The 16,009-nt window shown below is 40.8% G+C and overlaps 1 protein-coding gene across 4 annotated transcripts in view; it reads left to right on the forward strand.

Annotated features, from left to right (window-relative positions):
• Positions 1-2,169: 2,169 nt before the first annotated feature.
• Positions 2,170-16,009, forward strand: part of pam (peptidylglycine alpha-amidating monooxygenase) — a 129,820-nt gene continuing 115,980 nt past the window's right edge. Inside the window, exons 1-3 of one of the 4 annotated variants that reach the window (XM_067573898.1) lie at positions 2,170-2,338; positions 15,558-15,697; positions 15,783-15,918. In XM_067573898.1, coding sequence (XP_067429999.1) covers positions 15,824-15,918 — 95 coding nt within the window. In that variant the 5' untranslated portion in view covers positions 2,170-2,338; positions 15,558-15,697; positions 15,783-15,823. The remainder of the gene's footprint in view (positions 2,339-15,557; positions 15,698-15,782; positions 15,919-16,009) is intronic. The other 3 variants (XM_067573899.1, XM_067573900.1, XM_067573901.1) reach the window with 3 other exon arrangements.

A 16,009-nucleotide genomic window follows, 5' to 3' on the forward strand; every position in this document is an offset into this window, starting at 1 on the left:
ATTAAAAGTAGGCTAAAGCTTAAAATACATAGCCTATAGGAATGATTATATATGGTTTAAGTATAGAGTGAGTATTTTTTGCTATTTAGTTGGATGATGAAGAAACCATGAATATGTCACATAAAAAAAGAAACTTCAAAGCAATGCTACACTGTTTCTGTTACCAAAGCAACGATCGGAAAAGTAATTAATGACTGATGAGGTCTATCTGACCCAAATGTTGCATTTATGATTATGGGAGCCAATTCACAGTGTGTGGATCATTTTTCTAATAAAAGACAATATTTCATTTTTATTTCCAGTTATCACAGAGTTATGTTGAGCTGCAGTGATGGAATCAGAGTGTAAAATCATCCATACTGTCAGCTATGACTCTGTGGATAAAATAAACTTCGCACAATTAAAATGAACTTTGCACACTTAAAATGCAGCTAAAATTATCATTATGGGTTTAGTGTTGTAAACCATCTCTCCGTTAGTTAGAAGCTCTGTTTTAAAACCAGAGTGGAAATAGAAAGCCTGGGCCAATTATTGTAACTCAGGACTTTTGTCCATGTCGAGATCCTGTAGGAGTGATGACTATTTTTTTTTTTTTTTTTTTTTTTTTTTTTTTACAGTGATCTGATTGGTTAGTGGCATGGATTCTTATAATACATCCATGGTTACTGGTCGCAGTGTTGTTAGGTTGAGATCCGATGCTCTGAGGTTAAACTGTCCCGGAGCAGGTTAGCTGTTCAGCATAAATTACCATGGTGATGTATCCCGGTAAGAAATGAACCATCGTCGCAGGACTGAAAACCCAGAGTTAAACCGGAAGTTACCTCGCTAACCCCAAATTCTGCTTCGTAGAACAGGCTACTAGTGTAGGTGTAAACAGAGCCAAGGGGTTTTTGGAGAGCGGTAAATGCAGCCTGGATCTCCGAAAAGGGCCTGTGTGTATATATATTTAAATGTGTGCGTGTGTGTGTATGTGTATATGTATATACACATACACAGTGGGGTCTAAAAGTCTGAGACCACTTGTCAAGATACTTCTATTTTGCATTTGTTTTGAATGTAATACTAATTTTTTTCATTAAAAATAATAATATCAGCTTAACAATTTGAGTGAAACATTGAGTCTTTGAAAATGTGAATTTCAGAATTTCAGTGGAGCTGAGGTCAGGTGACTGTGGAGGAAAGTCCATGACAGTCAGGACTCCTTGGTCTTCTTTGGTCTTCAAGTAGTTCTTGCAAAACTTTGAGGTGTGTTTGGGGTTATTATCCTGCTGCAGTATGAATCCTTCTCCACAAATATGAAAACCAGAGGGTATAGCATGTCTCTGAAGAATATAGTGGTACTTCTCCTTGGTCAGGATGTAGTCAATTCGGTGCAGGTGTCTAAATCCAGAGTAGGCAAAATACCCCCAGACTTGAATATTCCCACTATCATGTTTCACTCTGGTTTTGATACACTGCGGTATCATTCTCTATCTTGTTCATCTCCTTACATACACCCTTTACTGCCATAAATCTCAAACTTGGATTCATCAGTAAATAGGCCTTTTCTCCAGTCATCCACTGTGAAATGCTGGTATTTCTTAGCTCATCCCAAGCGATTGGGCTTGTTTCCCTTCCTGAGAAGTGGTTTAGAAACAGCTACTCCTCCTCTGAGACCACTACAGGACAGCCTTCATTTGACAGTACTTTTCACTTTCACTTAGTTCTGATACCATGTTTCCCACAATGCTGTTTAGTAAGCAATGATCTGCTGGAAACTTGAGGCAAAGCCATATTTATAATAGGTGAACACTGGTTGCAAGTTGAGTTACTTGAACTTGAAGTTGAGTAGATCAAACCAACCTGAGTGTCATCTCAACCCATGCTTCAATGGTAGGGATACAACTCAAAGAAATCTAACCTTCTGTACAAAGGATTTGGTCAGTGCCACAAATTTGCTTAAATTTGATTGCTGACCCAGAAATAGTGCAGAATCTTAAATATTTCTTCTTCATTATACATGTCATAACTTCTTGTGATTTTAAATGTATCCTCAAATTTTCTGATTATTTCCAGGTTAATGTGAAAATATTAGAGATTTTCAATGTTTTGAACTCCACTACATATGTGTGTGTGTGTGTGTGTATGTGTGTGTGTGTGTGTGTGTGTGTGTGTGAATGTGTATTTATTACGAGCTTTGTAGAGATGGTAGTTTTATTCTGAAAACAGGAACGGAATCAGACCGGAAGTATAGCTGTTACAGAGCTTTGCAAAAAAAAAAAAAACAAACGAAAAAAAACCCACAGGTTATTATCGCACCAATAGAGTCGATTGAAAGACGTCCAGCGGCAGCAAACAGGTACCATTTTGTTCTATAAAACATCTGTGTAAAGCCTTTAAAATGTGCAGTCGAGCCAAGGTCCAAGCTAACGTAAGCTTCAAGTTGGCCATCTAAAATGAAACTAATCGGAAGCGATGCCATGTTTAAACTGTCAAAAGCTAGGTTAAGCTCATGTCATAAACCGACTTGACAATTTACCTTATTTAACCCAAATTACAACAAAAGTCTGTTATTCATCTTTACAGTTTGCGTGCTTCGATAGAGGAGTCTGGTATGTTCATTTGTGGCTAATAGCGTTAAAGATAGCTATTTTCTTTTGTCGACTCCAGTTCAGACGTGACATCTGTTCATACGTAATGGTGTTTTTCCGTCAAAACAAAAATGCATCATTGCGTTTGAACATGTTGGAATTGATGCAATAAAACACGTCTTGTGCTTGGGGCATCCTTTATTTACACTCCACCTTTTGCAGATCTTAATTTTCTAATTTATTCAAGCATTAGGTTAGCTACATCTTTGCTAATATGGGTATTGGCCCGCTGTTACTTAGAAAATTAAACTACAGCCGCGTTCATCAAAATGCTGGAATAGTGAGATGCATATAACTGAGGTTTGAGGTTCTAGGTGGCTGTAGTGGTACATAGTGGTACGTGAACATGTTCAATCAAGAATCCTTGCGTTTTCTGGTGGAGTACGTGCTGTAGTCCATGATTGGACTAAGCCCTGTTTCCATAGTTTCCTGAATCGTCTCGGTCGGCTGTGATGTCAGTACAGCACTGCCCTTTCACACTCCCCCTCTCCCCGTTATTTCCACCTCTGATATCAGCGATGAGTCACCTAGCAGGCTGACCGTTTCAATGATTAGGGCCCTAGCACGAAAGTGCCAGGGGCTCAGCGATCCCTGGCACTGAAAGTGCGAGGAACCTATTGTTTTTGTTAAGATTATTTGAGCCCGAGCATGAAAGTGCCAGGGCCCAATTGGCATCAAAAAGAAGGTTGTTGTAACTCGGCCTTACATCGTTCAATCTGCCCCATATTTCTCATGCATGATAAGAGTCCAGACTTGAACATATCTACATGTCAATTTTGAGTCATAGTCATAGCGCCACCTACTGACAACAGGAAGTCAGCCTTATGTGACAAACTTCATCTGATTTACCTTAAATTTTAATGGTGTGGTCTACACATGAGGTACAGCAACATTATGTATAATGGGGTGGTTGTGGGTGTTCTCTAGCACCACAGAATGGCTATTTTTTTGAAGGTGATAATTATCTCCTATATGCAATGTTAAGTATTCATGAAAATGTATGTCAGTTGCCTTCTGGTACATGTATTGCTGCATTAATATTTCACTTATGTAGTATTGCAGTGTTTCCTATTTAAAAACAGCTGTGGTGCTTTTGGCTATAATTCTAGTTTTGGACCTTATATGTCACTGTCTGGGTCTAAGTTATGTTAAAAGTTGAGGCTTATTTCTAATTACTACTTCTGAAGCATCTGGACTACACTTTAGTTTTAGATAACATTAGGGCTAAATTGTAATCCTTATTTTGACTTAACATTTATAACATCTTTTGCAGTGGTGGTAATGTTCTTGCTGTGGTGGTGCACCACTGCTAAATGAATGCAGAGAAAACACTCTATTGCTTGACCAGATATCAATCCATCCTCAATGCGTCTTGGGTGCATTCACACCTGTACACTTGTGATCGGATCACCTGAGACGGATGTTAATGCCAGGCATAAATAGGGCCTTAGACCACATTCAGAGGTGGCCTTGGCGGCATGTGGCCACATTCTTTTAGTAATGTAAACACAATGTGTCGTGGACCACATTGTAGGACTGCCTACTCAACTGACGTCCTCTTTTTTCCGGCAGACGAGGCACAGGAATTGCATTGCTGCCTCCTGGTCCAAAGCTGTGTTCAACTTGTTTGATAAGAGGATAAACAGACTATTTTGTTTTTCATGTGAATTAAAAACTTAATCCACCTCCTGTTTTTTCCTGTTTTTCCTGTTCCCCTAACTGGTTACCCTCTTCAAATCGACAATTAAAATAGAAATTAAACCAAAACCAGAAACTAACTTGTTTTTCGCTTGTCTGTCTAAAAAAATATTTCAGAAGCTAAACGTTGCAGGATAGTTTCTTCTTTCCTGTCAAGTTGATAACTACAGCTACATTGATTAAAATAATCAATGAAGTTACGCTGCCTCGCCTCATGCGTAAATGTGCACAGTGTCTCATTGGAGAGATGCAGCTGCAAGAGATCACTGTATATAACTCTCTCTCTCTCTCTCTCTCTCTCTCTCTCTCTCTCTCTCTCTCTCTATATATATATATATATATATATATATATATATATATATATATATATATATATATTTCGATGCAGCACTAGAGCAAATCAATGGGATGGGCATTTGATTTTCGTGAGGGCGCACAATGCATTGTATATTTGTTTATCCTGTTATCAAAGAAGTTGAACACAGCTTTGGACGGAGCGGACACCTGCACCTAACGCCGGTTAATTACGAACGAATTTGGTCTTCGCGAACGGAAATGATGTTCGTGTTTATTTGCATGAAGTGAGATCTGATCACAAGTGGTCACTCAGGACGCATGTTAATGCCCAGTGTGAACTGACGTACTTAAAGCTGTGCACTTGTGATCGGATCACCCAAGACCTAGCCTATGTTAATACCAGGTGTAAACAGGGCCTATGAGCAACAGGAAATGAAGCCTAAATGACACATAGTTCATCAAATTTATACACAATATATAACAGGTCATCTCCAGCGCAACATACTGCACAGAGGAAATAATATTTTACCCATTCACACAGTGTCCCATAATCTTGACAATACAGAGCTGTGTCAACAGACCTCCAATAGTAATACCACGCATGAGCAAGTCTTGAGCTCCATGGTGATATAATAATGATGATAATAATGACATGGCTATGAATTGTCAGGATTATCGGACACTGTGTGAATGGGTAAAATATTATTTCCTGTGTGCATTTTATGGTGCTGGAGATGCCTTATTAGAAATTGTGTGTACATTTGATGAACTATGTGTCATTTAGGCTTCATTTCCTGTTGCCCGTAGACAATAAGAGAAATATTAATGCAGCAGTGCATTTACCAGAGGGTAACTGACATGGATATACATTTACATGAATATTGGACATTGCATGTAGGAGATAACTATCACTTCCTGTGTCCACTATGTGGTGCTAGAGAAAACCCACTAATTATCCGTCATGTTGCTGTATATCATGTGTGGATCGCACCATGTAAATTTCATGTAAAATTGATTTTTGTCACATAAGGCTGCCTTCCCGTTGTCAGTAGGTGGTGCTATGACAATGTCTCAATATTGACATGAAGATGTGTTCAGGCCTGGACTCTTATCAAACATGAGAAATTTGGGGCAGATTGGTCAATGTAAAGTGGAGTTACAACAACTTTGTGTTTAATGCTCCAAACATGTTTTGGACAAAATTGTCCAGTACACCACGCCAAGGGCGTTCCATGAAATAGTTGTTCATTAGGAGTTCATTAAAATACAACACCTGTCAATGGCTTCACTCTGCAACAGAAAGCAAAGTAGATTCAAAATGGCAGACTTCCTGTCGGACTTCGGGTATGGCTCCAAGAGGCTTTTTTTTTTTTAAGTCTGGAGATGTTACATCTGCCTACAAAATTATATACGTCAAATTTAAAGGTGGGGGCTGTGACTTTGAAATTTTCTGGGAGGTTCCCTCGAGCCATTTTGCCACACCCATGCCCAAGACCCATATCAGGTTACATGACTTTTGATGCATGTGCAAAGTTTTTGAGCAGCCCTAGCACCTCAAAAATGCTAAAAGTAATTAGGGGGCACTATAGAGTGGATGTGCCACGCCAAGCCCAATTGTGATTCTAATCACAATACTTACTAATTCAAACATAAGTACAAAGTTTCATGAGTTTTCGCGCATCCTAAAGGTCTCAAACATGTGTTCGTAAAATGAAAATTGACGAATGAAATCCAAAATGGCTGACTTCCTGTTGGGCGAAAAAATTCAAAATATGTATTATGTCGATAATGACGAAAGCAATGAACCCACCGAATTTCATGCACATCAAAGAAATTTTGTTCCAAAATGGCCTGAGTCCAGTCACTACAGAACTTTGCAATTTCCGCCAGTTCTGACAAGCATCCCAAGCCTCTCAAAAATGCGATGGTGTGGGGGAATGATAATAATAATAATAATAATAATAATAATAATAATGATTTTTACAAGAACAATAGGTTCCTCGCACTTTCAGTGCCAGGGACCGTTGGGCCTGTTGGGGGGAGGAGGGGTACATAAAAACACGTTCATAAAAAGCAACCATTTACGGCATACGGCCTTTAGAAACTGAGTACAATTAGCTTTAAACCATTAGGGATGTTCTTAATTATTTTATTATTATTTATTTAATTTTGACCGATTAATACTATTACCTTTGTCTCCCCCTTCTGGCAGTGAGAATAAAAGAGGGCAATCGTCTGTGATTGTCTGACACAGGCATGCAACACACTATTGTGTACGCACTGAATAACAGACACAGAGAGGGCATAAGAACGGATATGTTTTGACAGTCCACTGGCCCAAAAACATGGGATGTGTCCCAGTATGCCCAATGGCCAGTACACCACTGGTCATAACCTACTGTTGTGGCTGTAAAATGGTGAATAAATTGTTTTGAGTGTCACAAAAACTTAGAGGTTGACGTCTGAAAATTGTGACTACAAGTTTCTGTTTTGTTAACCTGTTGTTTTTGATCATGAATAAGCTGGGAGTGAAGGACGAGGAGGGGGAGGTTTTTGCTCTGAATTAAATCTGGAGGAGTGAGATCTAGGCTATTTATACTGGTTATACAGCGCACTCGGCGCCTGAGGATTCAGTGTGTATTTTCGTTTTGTTAATCTATTTCTGTTCATTAGGAAGTCTGGCTACTACTTGCTATTCACTTAAACATTTTTTTAAATTAAATATTTGTCGTATAGGCCTATTAGCCTGTTTTATTCTGTCTGTTTTACTCCGTTCACAGCAGCACTGCAGGTGTGTGATGATGTGACGATGTGTGAATCCTTATGTTCTGTTGTCATTTATGCTACTATTTGCACATGTAAAAAAACTTTTTGTATTGGTATATTTTTTTAATGGCTCACTCGCACTTGTCCATTCTAAATAATAGCCTACATTTGAATCTTGTCAGTTAACGAGTGTTGGCAATCGGTCAGAAATAAAATCAAAATGAGCATCCCTGTAAACAATTAATCAAACCAATAACAGCAGTCAATGTCAGACAACCTTATGTCACCCAGTGACAACTGTGTGGCGCTCGAGAACACCCACTAATTATATGTCATTTTGCTGTACATCATGTGTAGACCACACCATGTAAATTTCATGTAAACCGGATGATGTTTGTCACAAAAGGCTGATTTCCTGTTGTCAGTAGGTGGTGCTATGACTATTACTCAGTATTGACATGTAGATGTGTTCAGGCCTGGACAATGTAAAGTGGAATTACAATGACTTTCTCATTAATGCCCCAAACATGTTTTGGGCAAAATTCACCAGCACACCATGGCATGTAGGGGTTGCACGATTCAGGAAATCTCAAGATTCGATTCAATTCCGATTCTTGGGATCATGATTGGATTCACAATCGATTCGTTATTCAAAACGATTTGCGATTCAAAATCAGTTCTCAATTCAATACATTCATAGATTTGATTCTAGATTGATGTTTTGAGTTACTCTTTCCATTTGCCTGCAGTAGACACTTTTATAGGTCTCAAAGAAAAAAAGATCACACTGAATCAAATGTAAATATTTGCTACTGAATGTCAACCTGAGTAAGATTTATGTTCCTTCAGTCCACTTAGTCAATAAGAAACCAAAGCGGCCTTGAGACAAAGAGTCAAATGAATACTTAATGCAAAAATAAAAATGATTGCAAAGATAAAATGCTGAGTGGAAAACCTCAAATAACTTAAATTCCTACTTCAATTAACAAAATCAAACAAACAATAGCTGCCTGCTACATTTAGCTGCAAAGTGCAAACAAGACAATTGATCACTATCAGCGAGTGATTATTATAACCAATTTTGTTTCTTTTTCTTAATTTCTCATGCCGATTACCATCTAATTGATATTTGTATATTTACTACATGAATATAAAGTAATGAAATGGGCAGCTTCTCTATTTACTGAATTTTATTGATTGTTTCAAAATACAAAACAGCTGTTTAAACGCTTGTTTCGCTGCTGCATCTTGTTGGTTCGTTTTTGGCAGTTTGTCATAAGCTTCAAGGAGACTACGTTTTTCATTGAGAGAAAATGAATTTCTCATTCCCGTCCTCAGATCAGCTGGCAGCAGACCTGTTGTGTGTTGTGCGTTTAGGCTGCAGGGGTGGAGGGCTGCAGGGGCCACAGCCAGAAAGCTGAACCAGAATCAACTTTTGGAGGAACGCAACCTGTAACGCTGTACAACCCTGCCATATGACAAAAACATTACTAGGAAGAGGGGAGGTTATTTCTCTTCGTTTGATAACGTTAAAAGTAAAGTTAGGCTTTGCTGGCGCTTTTTCGACTCATTTCAAAAAGACAAGAGAGAGAGAGAGAGAGAGAAGCAGTGGTCAAGCACGCTAGCGAGTGAATGAAGAGAGAGAACACTGATAACGTTAGTGAGGAAGCTGGTGAATCAGATAAATAAAATGTTATTTTCTGACTGTTACACAGCGGTTACAAATAAATAAGCCGACGATGGCACAAACCTGTGGAAGTGCGTTGCAGCGCCTGATAATAGCATTAGTCTTGTCAAGCTTCGATATAAGAAAATCCAAAATATGTGCAAATGATCGCCTTCATAGCCAATGGACCAGGTTGTATTTGTTTTTCTGTCAGGTACTCCATTGCTCGCATGACACACACTTCACTTCCTTCTTGCCCCCGGAGTTGGGTCCAGGTGAAAACTGGTGCAGCATCATTGTGCCATCTATGGGATTTAGCTAGGAAAAAATGGAAAACAACGTCGTGGAAAGACTGAAAAATGTGAATTGATTCTTGGAATTTCTGAATTGATCCTGAATCGGCAGAGATAGAATCGCGATTATGTGAATCAATTTTTTTGTGCACCCCTAATGGCAAGGGCGTTCCATGAAATAGAAAAAGCTTTACAAAAATATCCATTTCCACTTTGATTTACATTTGTTCTGTAAAACACTTGAAGCAAGGAACTTTTGCCCATGGTCTTAGATGAAAACATTATTCCAGATGTCCAACGTTTAAATAAAATCTTAACATATATAAAATATTCAATACTCAATTGTTAAATAGAAGTGCAATATGAGGCAAGATACCTTCCACCTTTAAACATGGTAGTGAATGAAACAATAGCCTGTGTCCACATCATCAAAACTTGATGATAACTTAGGCCCCGGCATTAACATGCGTCTCGGGTGATCCGATCACAAGTGGACAGCTCTAAGTACGTCTGTTCACACCTGGTATTAACATGCGTCTCCACTTGCGATCGGATCTCACTTCCCTGCTATATATGCAAATAAACACGTACATCATTTCCATTTGCAAAGACCAAAATTGTTCATTTCAACCAGCAGGAGGACTGGCGGTCCGTGTACCCTCCGTCCAAAGCTGTGTTCAACCTGTTCGATAACAGGATAAATATACAATTCATTGTGTGCCCCCACATGAAAATTAAATGCCCATCCTGATTTTCTCTAGCATTGGAAGAACACACACACACACACACACACATATATATATATATATGTGTGTGTGTGTGTGTGTATAATGTGTGTACATATTGCGCTCCTCTGGACAGAGACCTCAGATGTTGTACCTGGAATCTGCTGGAGCCACTCTCCCAGTTTGGGGGTTACAGCCCCCAGTGCTCTGATTACCACTGGCACCACTGTTGCCTTTACAACCCACATCTTTTCTAGCTCCTCTTTCAGCCCGTATTTTTTGAGCTTCTTGTGTTCCTTCTTCCTGATGGTGCTGTCGCTTGGGATTGCTACGTATATCACCACTGCCTTCTTCTGTTCTTTGTCGATCAACACGATGTCTGGTTGGTTAGCCATCACCAGCTTGTCAGTCTGGATCTGGAAGTCCCACAGGATCTTGGCTTGGTCATTCTCAACCACCTTAGGAGGTGTCTTCCATTCTGACCTTGGGACTTCCAGCCCATGCTCAGTGCAGATGTTCCTGTACACTATGCCAGCCACTTGGTTATGGCGTTCCATGTACGCTGTTCCTGCCTGCATCTTACACCCTGCTATTATGTGCTGAACTGTCTCAGGAGCACCTTTGCACAGCCTGCACCTGGGGTCCTGTCTGGTGTGGTAGATCCCAGCCTCTATTGACCTTGTACGAAGTGCCTGTTCTTGTGCTGCCATGGTTAGTGCTTCTGTGCTGTCCTTCAGTCCAGCCTTTTCCAGGCACTGGTAGGATTACTTGATATTAGCCACTTCTTCTATCTGTCGTTGGTACATGCCATGTAGGGGCTTGTCTCTCTATGATGGTTCCTCCTCCTCCTCTGCATCATCAGGTTTCTGCTGCCTGAGGTATTCACTTAGCAGTTTATCTTTGGGGGCCATCTTCCTGACGTATTTCTGGATCTTGGTTGTTTTTTCCTGGACAGTGGCTCTGACGCTCACCAATCCTTGGCCTCCCTCGTTTGGCTTAGTGTACAGTCACAAGGTGCTGGAATTGGGATGAAACCCTCCCTGCATTGTGAAGAGCTTCCTTGTCTTGACATCAGTGGCCTCTGTCTCCTCCTTTGGTCAGCTTATTATACCAGCGGGGTATCTGATGACTATGTGTTGATGGCTCATATCTTGTTCTTCCCCATTCAGCCGACTTTTCAGGACCTGCCTTACTCTGTGTAGGTGAGTCAATGTCTCGCTCATTCCTGCCATACAGCTTGATGTCATCTATGTAGAGGAGGTGACTGATGGTTGTTCCACTTCAGAACTGGTATCCGTAGCCACCCTTTGAGATGATCTGGCTTAGGAGGTTCAGGCCTATGCAGAACAGCAGCGGGGATAGTGCATCACCTTGGTATATGCCACACTTGATGGTAACTTGTGCAATTGGCTTTGAGTTGGCCTCCAGAGTCGTTTTCCACAGCCCCATTGAGTTCTTGATGAAGGCTCTTAGTGTCCCCTTGATGTTGTACATTTCCAAGCATTCCAATGTCCATGTGTGTGGCATTGAGTTGTAGGTTTTCTTGTCGTCAATCCAGGCGGTGCACAGGTTGCAGCCTTGTGTGACTGCTTTATCAACCAGTAGCTGGTGCTTTGCTCCCCTGGTATTACTACCGATTCCTTTCTGGGCCCTGCTCATGTATTGGGCCATGTGCCTATTCATCTTAGCCGCTATGATGCCTGATAGGAGCTTCCATGTTGTACAGAGGGAGGTTATTGGCCGGTAGTTGGATGGAATCGTGCCCTTCTGGGGGTCCTTCATGATCAGGACTGTCCGTCCTTGGGTTAACCACTCTGGGTGGGTCCCATCCATCAGCAGTTGGTTCGTTTATGCTGCCAGGCGTTCATAGAGTGCAGTTAGTTTCTTTAGCCAGTAGGTGTGGATCATGTCCGGGCCCGGTGCTGTCCAGCTCTTCATACCTGATACTCTTTCTTGGATGTCTGTCATTGTAATAGGAGATTGCTGTGGTCCGCTCTTAGATCCACTAGCTACTGAGCATTGGTGTTATGTGATGCCTCCGTCTCCCATATGCTCTTCCAGTATTGTTCAGTCTCAGCCCTGGGTGGATCTGTTCTCGTGTTATTACCTTGCCACTGAGAATACACTTTGTATGGTTCGGTGGAGAACCATCCAAAGGGACTGCTTGGCAGACTCCAGTGCCTCAGGTATAGACAGTTTGTTGTACTTCTTGGGTAACCCTTTCGTCCCCACACCTTTCTGTAGCTCTGAGAGTTGACTAACTTCTCTCCATGTCGCCTTGATCCTGGTTCCCCAACACCTGATACAGACCTTGTTGACCCGGGTGACGTCCGCGCCGGTATGACTCTCAAGTTTGCAGTTTCACTCATGCTGAGGTAGGCTAGAAGCATGAAGGACCTTGCCTAAGGGTCCACGCTGGATATATGTTACCCTGTCCTGACCGAGAATCGAACCCCCAACTTTCTGGGCCAAAGTCAGCAGTGTTAACCATATGTATATATATATATATATATATATATATATATATATATACACAGTACAGACCAAAAGTTTGGACACACCTTCTCATTCAAAGAGTTTTCTTTATTTTCATGACTATGAAAATTGTAGATTCACACTGAAGGCATCAAAACTATGAATTAACACATGTGGAATTATATACTTAACAAAAAAATATGTCTTATATTCTAGTTTCTTCAAAGTAGCCACCTTTTGCTTTGATTACTGCTTCGCACACTCTTGGCATTCTCTTGATGAGCTTCAAGAGGTAGTCACCTGAAATGGTCTTCCAACAGTCTTGAAGGAGTTCCCAGAGATGCTTAGCACTTGTTGGCCCTTTTGCCTTCACTCTGCGGTCCAGCTCACCCCAAACCATCTCGATTGGGTTCAGGTCCGGTGACTGTGGAGGCCAGGTCATTTGGCGCAGCACCCCATCACTCTCCTTCTTGGTCAAATAGCCCTTACACAGCCTGGAGGCGTGTTTGGGGTCATTGTCCTGTTGAAAAATAAATGATGGTCCAACTAAACGCAAACCGGATGGAATAGCATGCCGCTGCAAGATGCTGTGGTAGCCATGCTGGTTCAGTATGCCTTCAATTTGGCATTTATAAGGCAAGAAATCCCACTTATTAAACCTGACAGGGCACACCTGTGAAGTGAAAACCATTTCAGGTGACTACCTCTTGAAGCTCATCAAGAGAATGCAGAGTGTGTGCAAAGCAGTAATCAGAGCAAAAGGTGGCTACTTTGAAGAAACTAGAATATAAGGCCTATTTTCAGTTGTTTTACACTTTTTTGTGAAGTACATATTTCCACATGTGTTAATTCATAGTTTTGATGCCTTCAGTGTGAATCTACAATGTCAATAGTCATGAAAAGAAAGGAAACTCATTGAATGAGAAGGTGTGTCCAAACTTTTGGTCTGTACTGTATATATATATATATATATATATATATATATAACAATAATAATAGTACATGCAATCTCCCCGCAGCTGCATCTCCCCATTGAGAGAAGCTGTGCGCATTTATGCACGAGGCACAGCAGCGTACCTTCTGTGTTCTTCTACACATCCAATAGGTCAGCTGTTACACATATACACACACACACACACACACACGCACCCAGTCCAGGTTCAAATTGTTTGGAGTAAAGCAGCCATCCTCCTGATAAATCCTGAGCTACATTATGTCAAGCAGCGTAGCAAAACTAAACACTGTAGTTATCAACTTAACAGGACAGAGGAAACTATTAAGCAACGTTTAACTTCTGAAGTTTTTTAGACAGACAAGTGAAAAACGTTAGTTATTTTCTGGTTTTGGTTAAATTTCTATTCCAGTATACAATATGAAGAGGAAAACGGGTTAGGGGAACTGGAAAAACAGGAAATAACGGGGGGTGGATTATGTTTTTTTTTAATTCACATGAAAAACAAAATAATGCATTTCTTTATCCTGTTATCAAACATGTTGAACACAGCTTGTTGAACAGTGCAATTCCCGTGCCTAGTCTGCAAGAAAATAGAGGACATCAGTTGAGTTGGCAATCCCTCATTGTGGCCCAGGATGCATTGCGTTTAGGCTGCTAAATGAATGTGGCCACATGCAGCCCAGACCACTTCCGAATGTGGTCTGAGTGATCAGATCTCAATGCGTCCTTAATGCGTCTTGGGTGTGTTCACACCTGTACTTAGAGCTTTCCACTTGTGATCAGATCACCCAAGACGCATGTTAATGCCAGGTGTAAACAGGGCTTTACAAACATGAATGCATGTCCTGCAGCTTAGCTTGTTGAACGAGTCACCAAACAACGTCACCGCAAACGTCAATTAGCGGCTAGATAGCTAATTAGCTATCTGTCCATGCTGTCTGTCCATATACAGCAGATTGTATAGTTTGTCTCCAATGAGACATTCACTTTTGAAGTTAATCCGTGGTACACATGCGTGCCAAACCGTGGGGGGTGATCTGTACAGATCATGGATCAGCTACGTTCTGTTACACCACTAGGGGTGTCAGTATGTAGCTTTCAGCCCTTATCTTGTTGAGCTCTGAATGTAGCAGTTAGTGATCAGTGGGCCCATGTGTTGTGATTAAAAGTAATAAATCTCTGCGGCAAGCTGATGTACGACATATACCTCAGAGTAGGGATGGGTATAATTAAGATTTTTAGGGTATTACTACTCTTACTGATACTGCTTATTGATCCAGTACTCTGATGGGGCAACAAGAGATAATCTACAAGCTAGGCAGTCAAAAACTGTACATTTCTCTGCCTGTATGTGATGCACTTCGCTAGATGTTTTGAAAGATTGCTTGTGTTTCTGCCCTTACATACAAAGACTTGTTGCACTTGTGGCAATGAGCATTGTCAAATTGACTAGTGAAGTGTAAGCAGACTTTCGAGTGTTTAGATCTCTCTGCCATTGTCACTAAGAGCAGGGTCTGTGTGTTTGTGTGTCTGTGTGTTCGTGTGTGTGTGTGAGAGAGAGAGACAGAGAGAGATCTCTCTTCTGGATTGGGAATAGCGAAAATGCATTAGACAAATGTCTTAATCTTATTGCAAATTAGAAACGGAGTTGGTGAGATACGTCATAATTAGGGACGGCTAGTGAATTTTGATTTCTAAATCAAAGCAGACAGAAATGAGCTAATTTTTAGCTGAAAAAGCAGTTTTTGCACATACAATATGTGTATTGCTGGAAAAACCACCTGTATTAAGATCATAATGCCAACATAAGCCTATGTAAACAGTGTAAAAAAAAGATGTTGTGTGTTGTTACCCTTTAAAGGGGCCCAGTGGAGTTTTCTTGTAAACAGACAAAAGTTATTTTTACATGAGAGTTGATCACCAAAACGCATTGTGTCTATCCTTAAGCTCTAACAAAAGCGCTGAATGCTTTTCCTTTGTTATAAAACACTTGCAAAACCGAAATTTATCAGTATTTCAAACCCTGCATTGTATACATCCATCTTGTTCCAGAAGTTTGAACCATCTTACCCACTGGGAGGAAGCAAGAGTAAATTGCAATCCCAACATGCCAAAGGAGTGAGGTCCACCAGAGATATTACCTTCACCTCCCTACTCCTGAACCAAGCCAAGCAAGGAAAACAGGTGAACAGGTGTGACACACTCTGTCTCCTGCAATTAACGTATTTAGCCTTTTCCCACAGGATAGTGTTGATAGCCTCTGTTCCATATTTGCAGGCCAGACAGCAGCAGTAAAACACACTGTGATAACCACAAACATGATGGGAGTCCCTGTGTGCTGTGTGGTCATGCTAGCATTCATTTGTCACAGCCACAGCCTGGAAACACAAAACCCACTGTACAGGCCCAAAAGGTAAGAAAAAGCTTTTAGCTTTTTATTTGTTTAGAAATTTAATTTGTTTTTCTTATATCCTGCCTCTTAGTCATTCCTCTTCTTGTGAACT

This window comes from Thunnus thynnus, chromosome 19, assembly GCF_963924715.1.
Source record: "Thunnus thynnus chromosome 19, fThuThy2.1, whole genome shotgun sequence".
Lineage (NCBI taxonomy): Eukaryota > Metazoa > Chordata > Actinopteri > Scombriformes > Scombridae > Thunnus > Thunnus thynnus.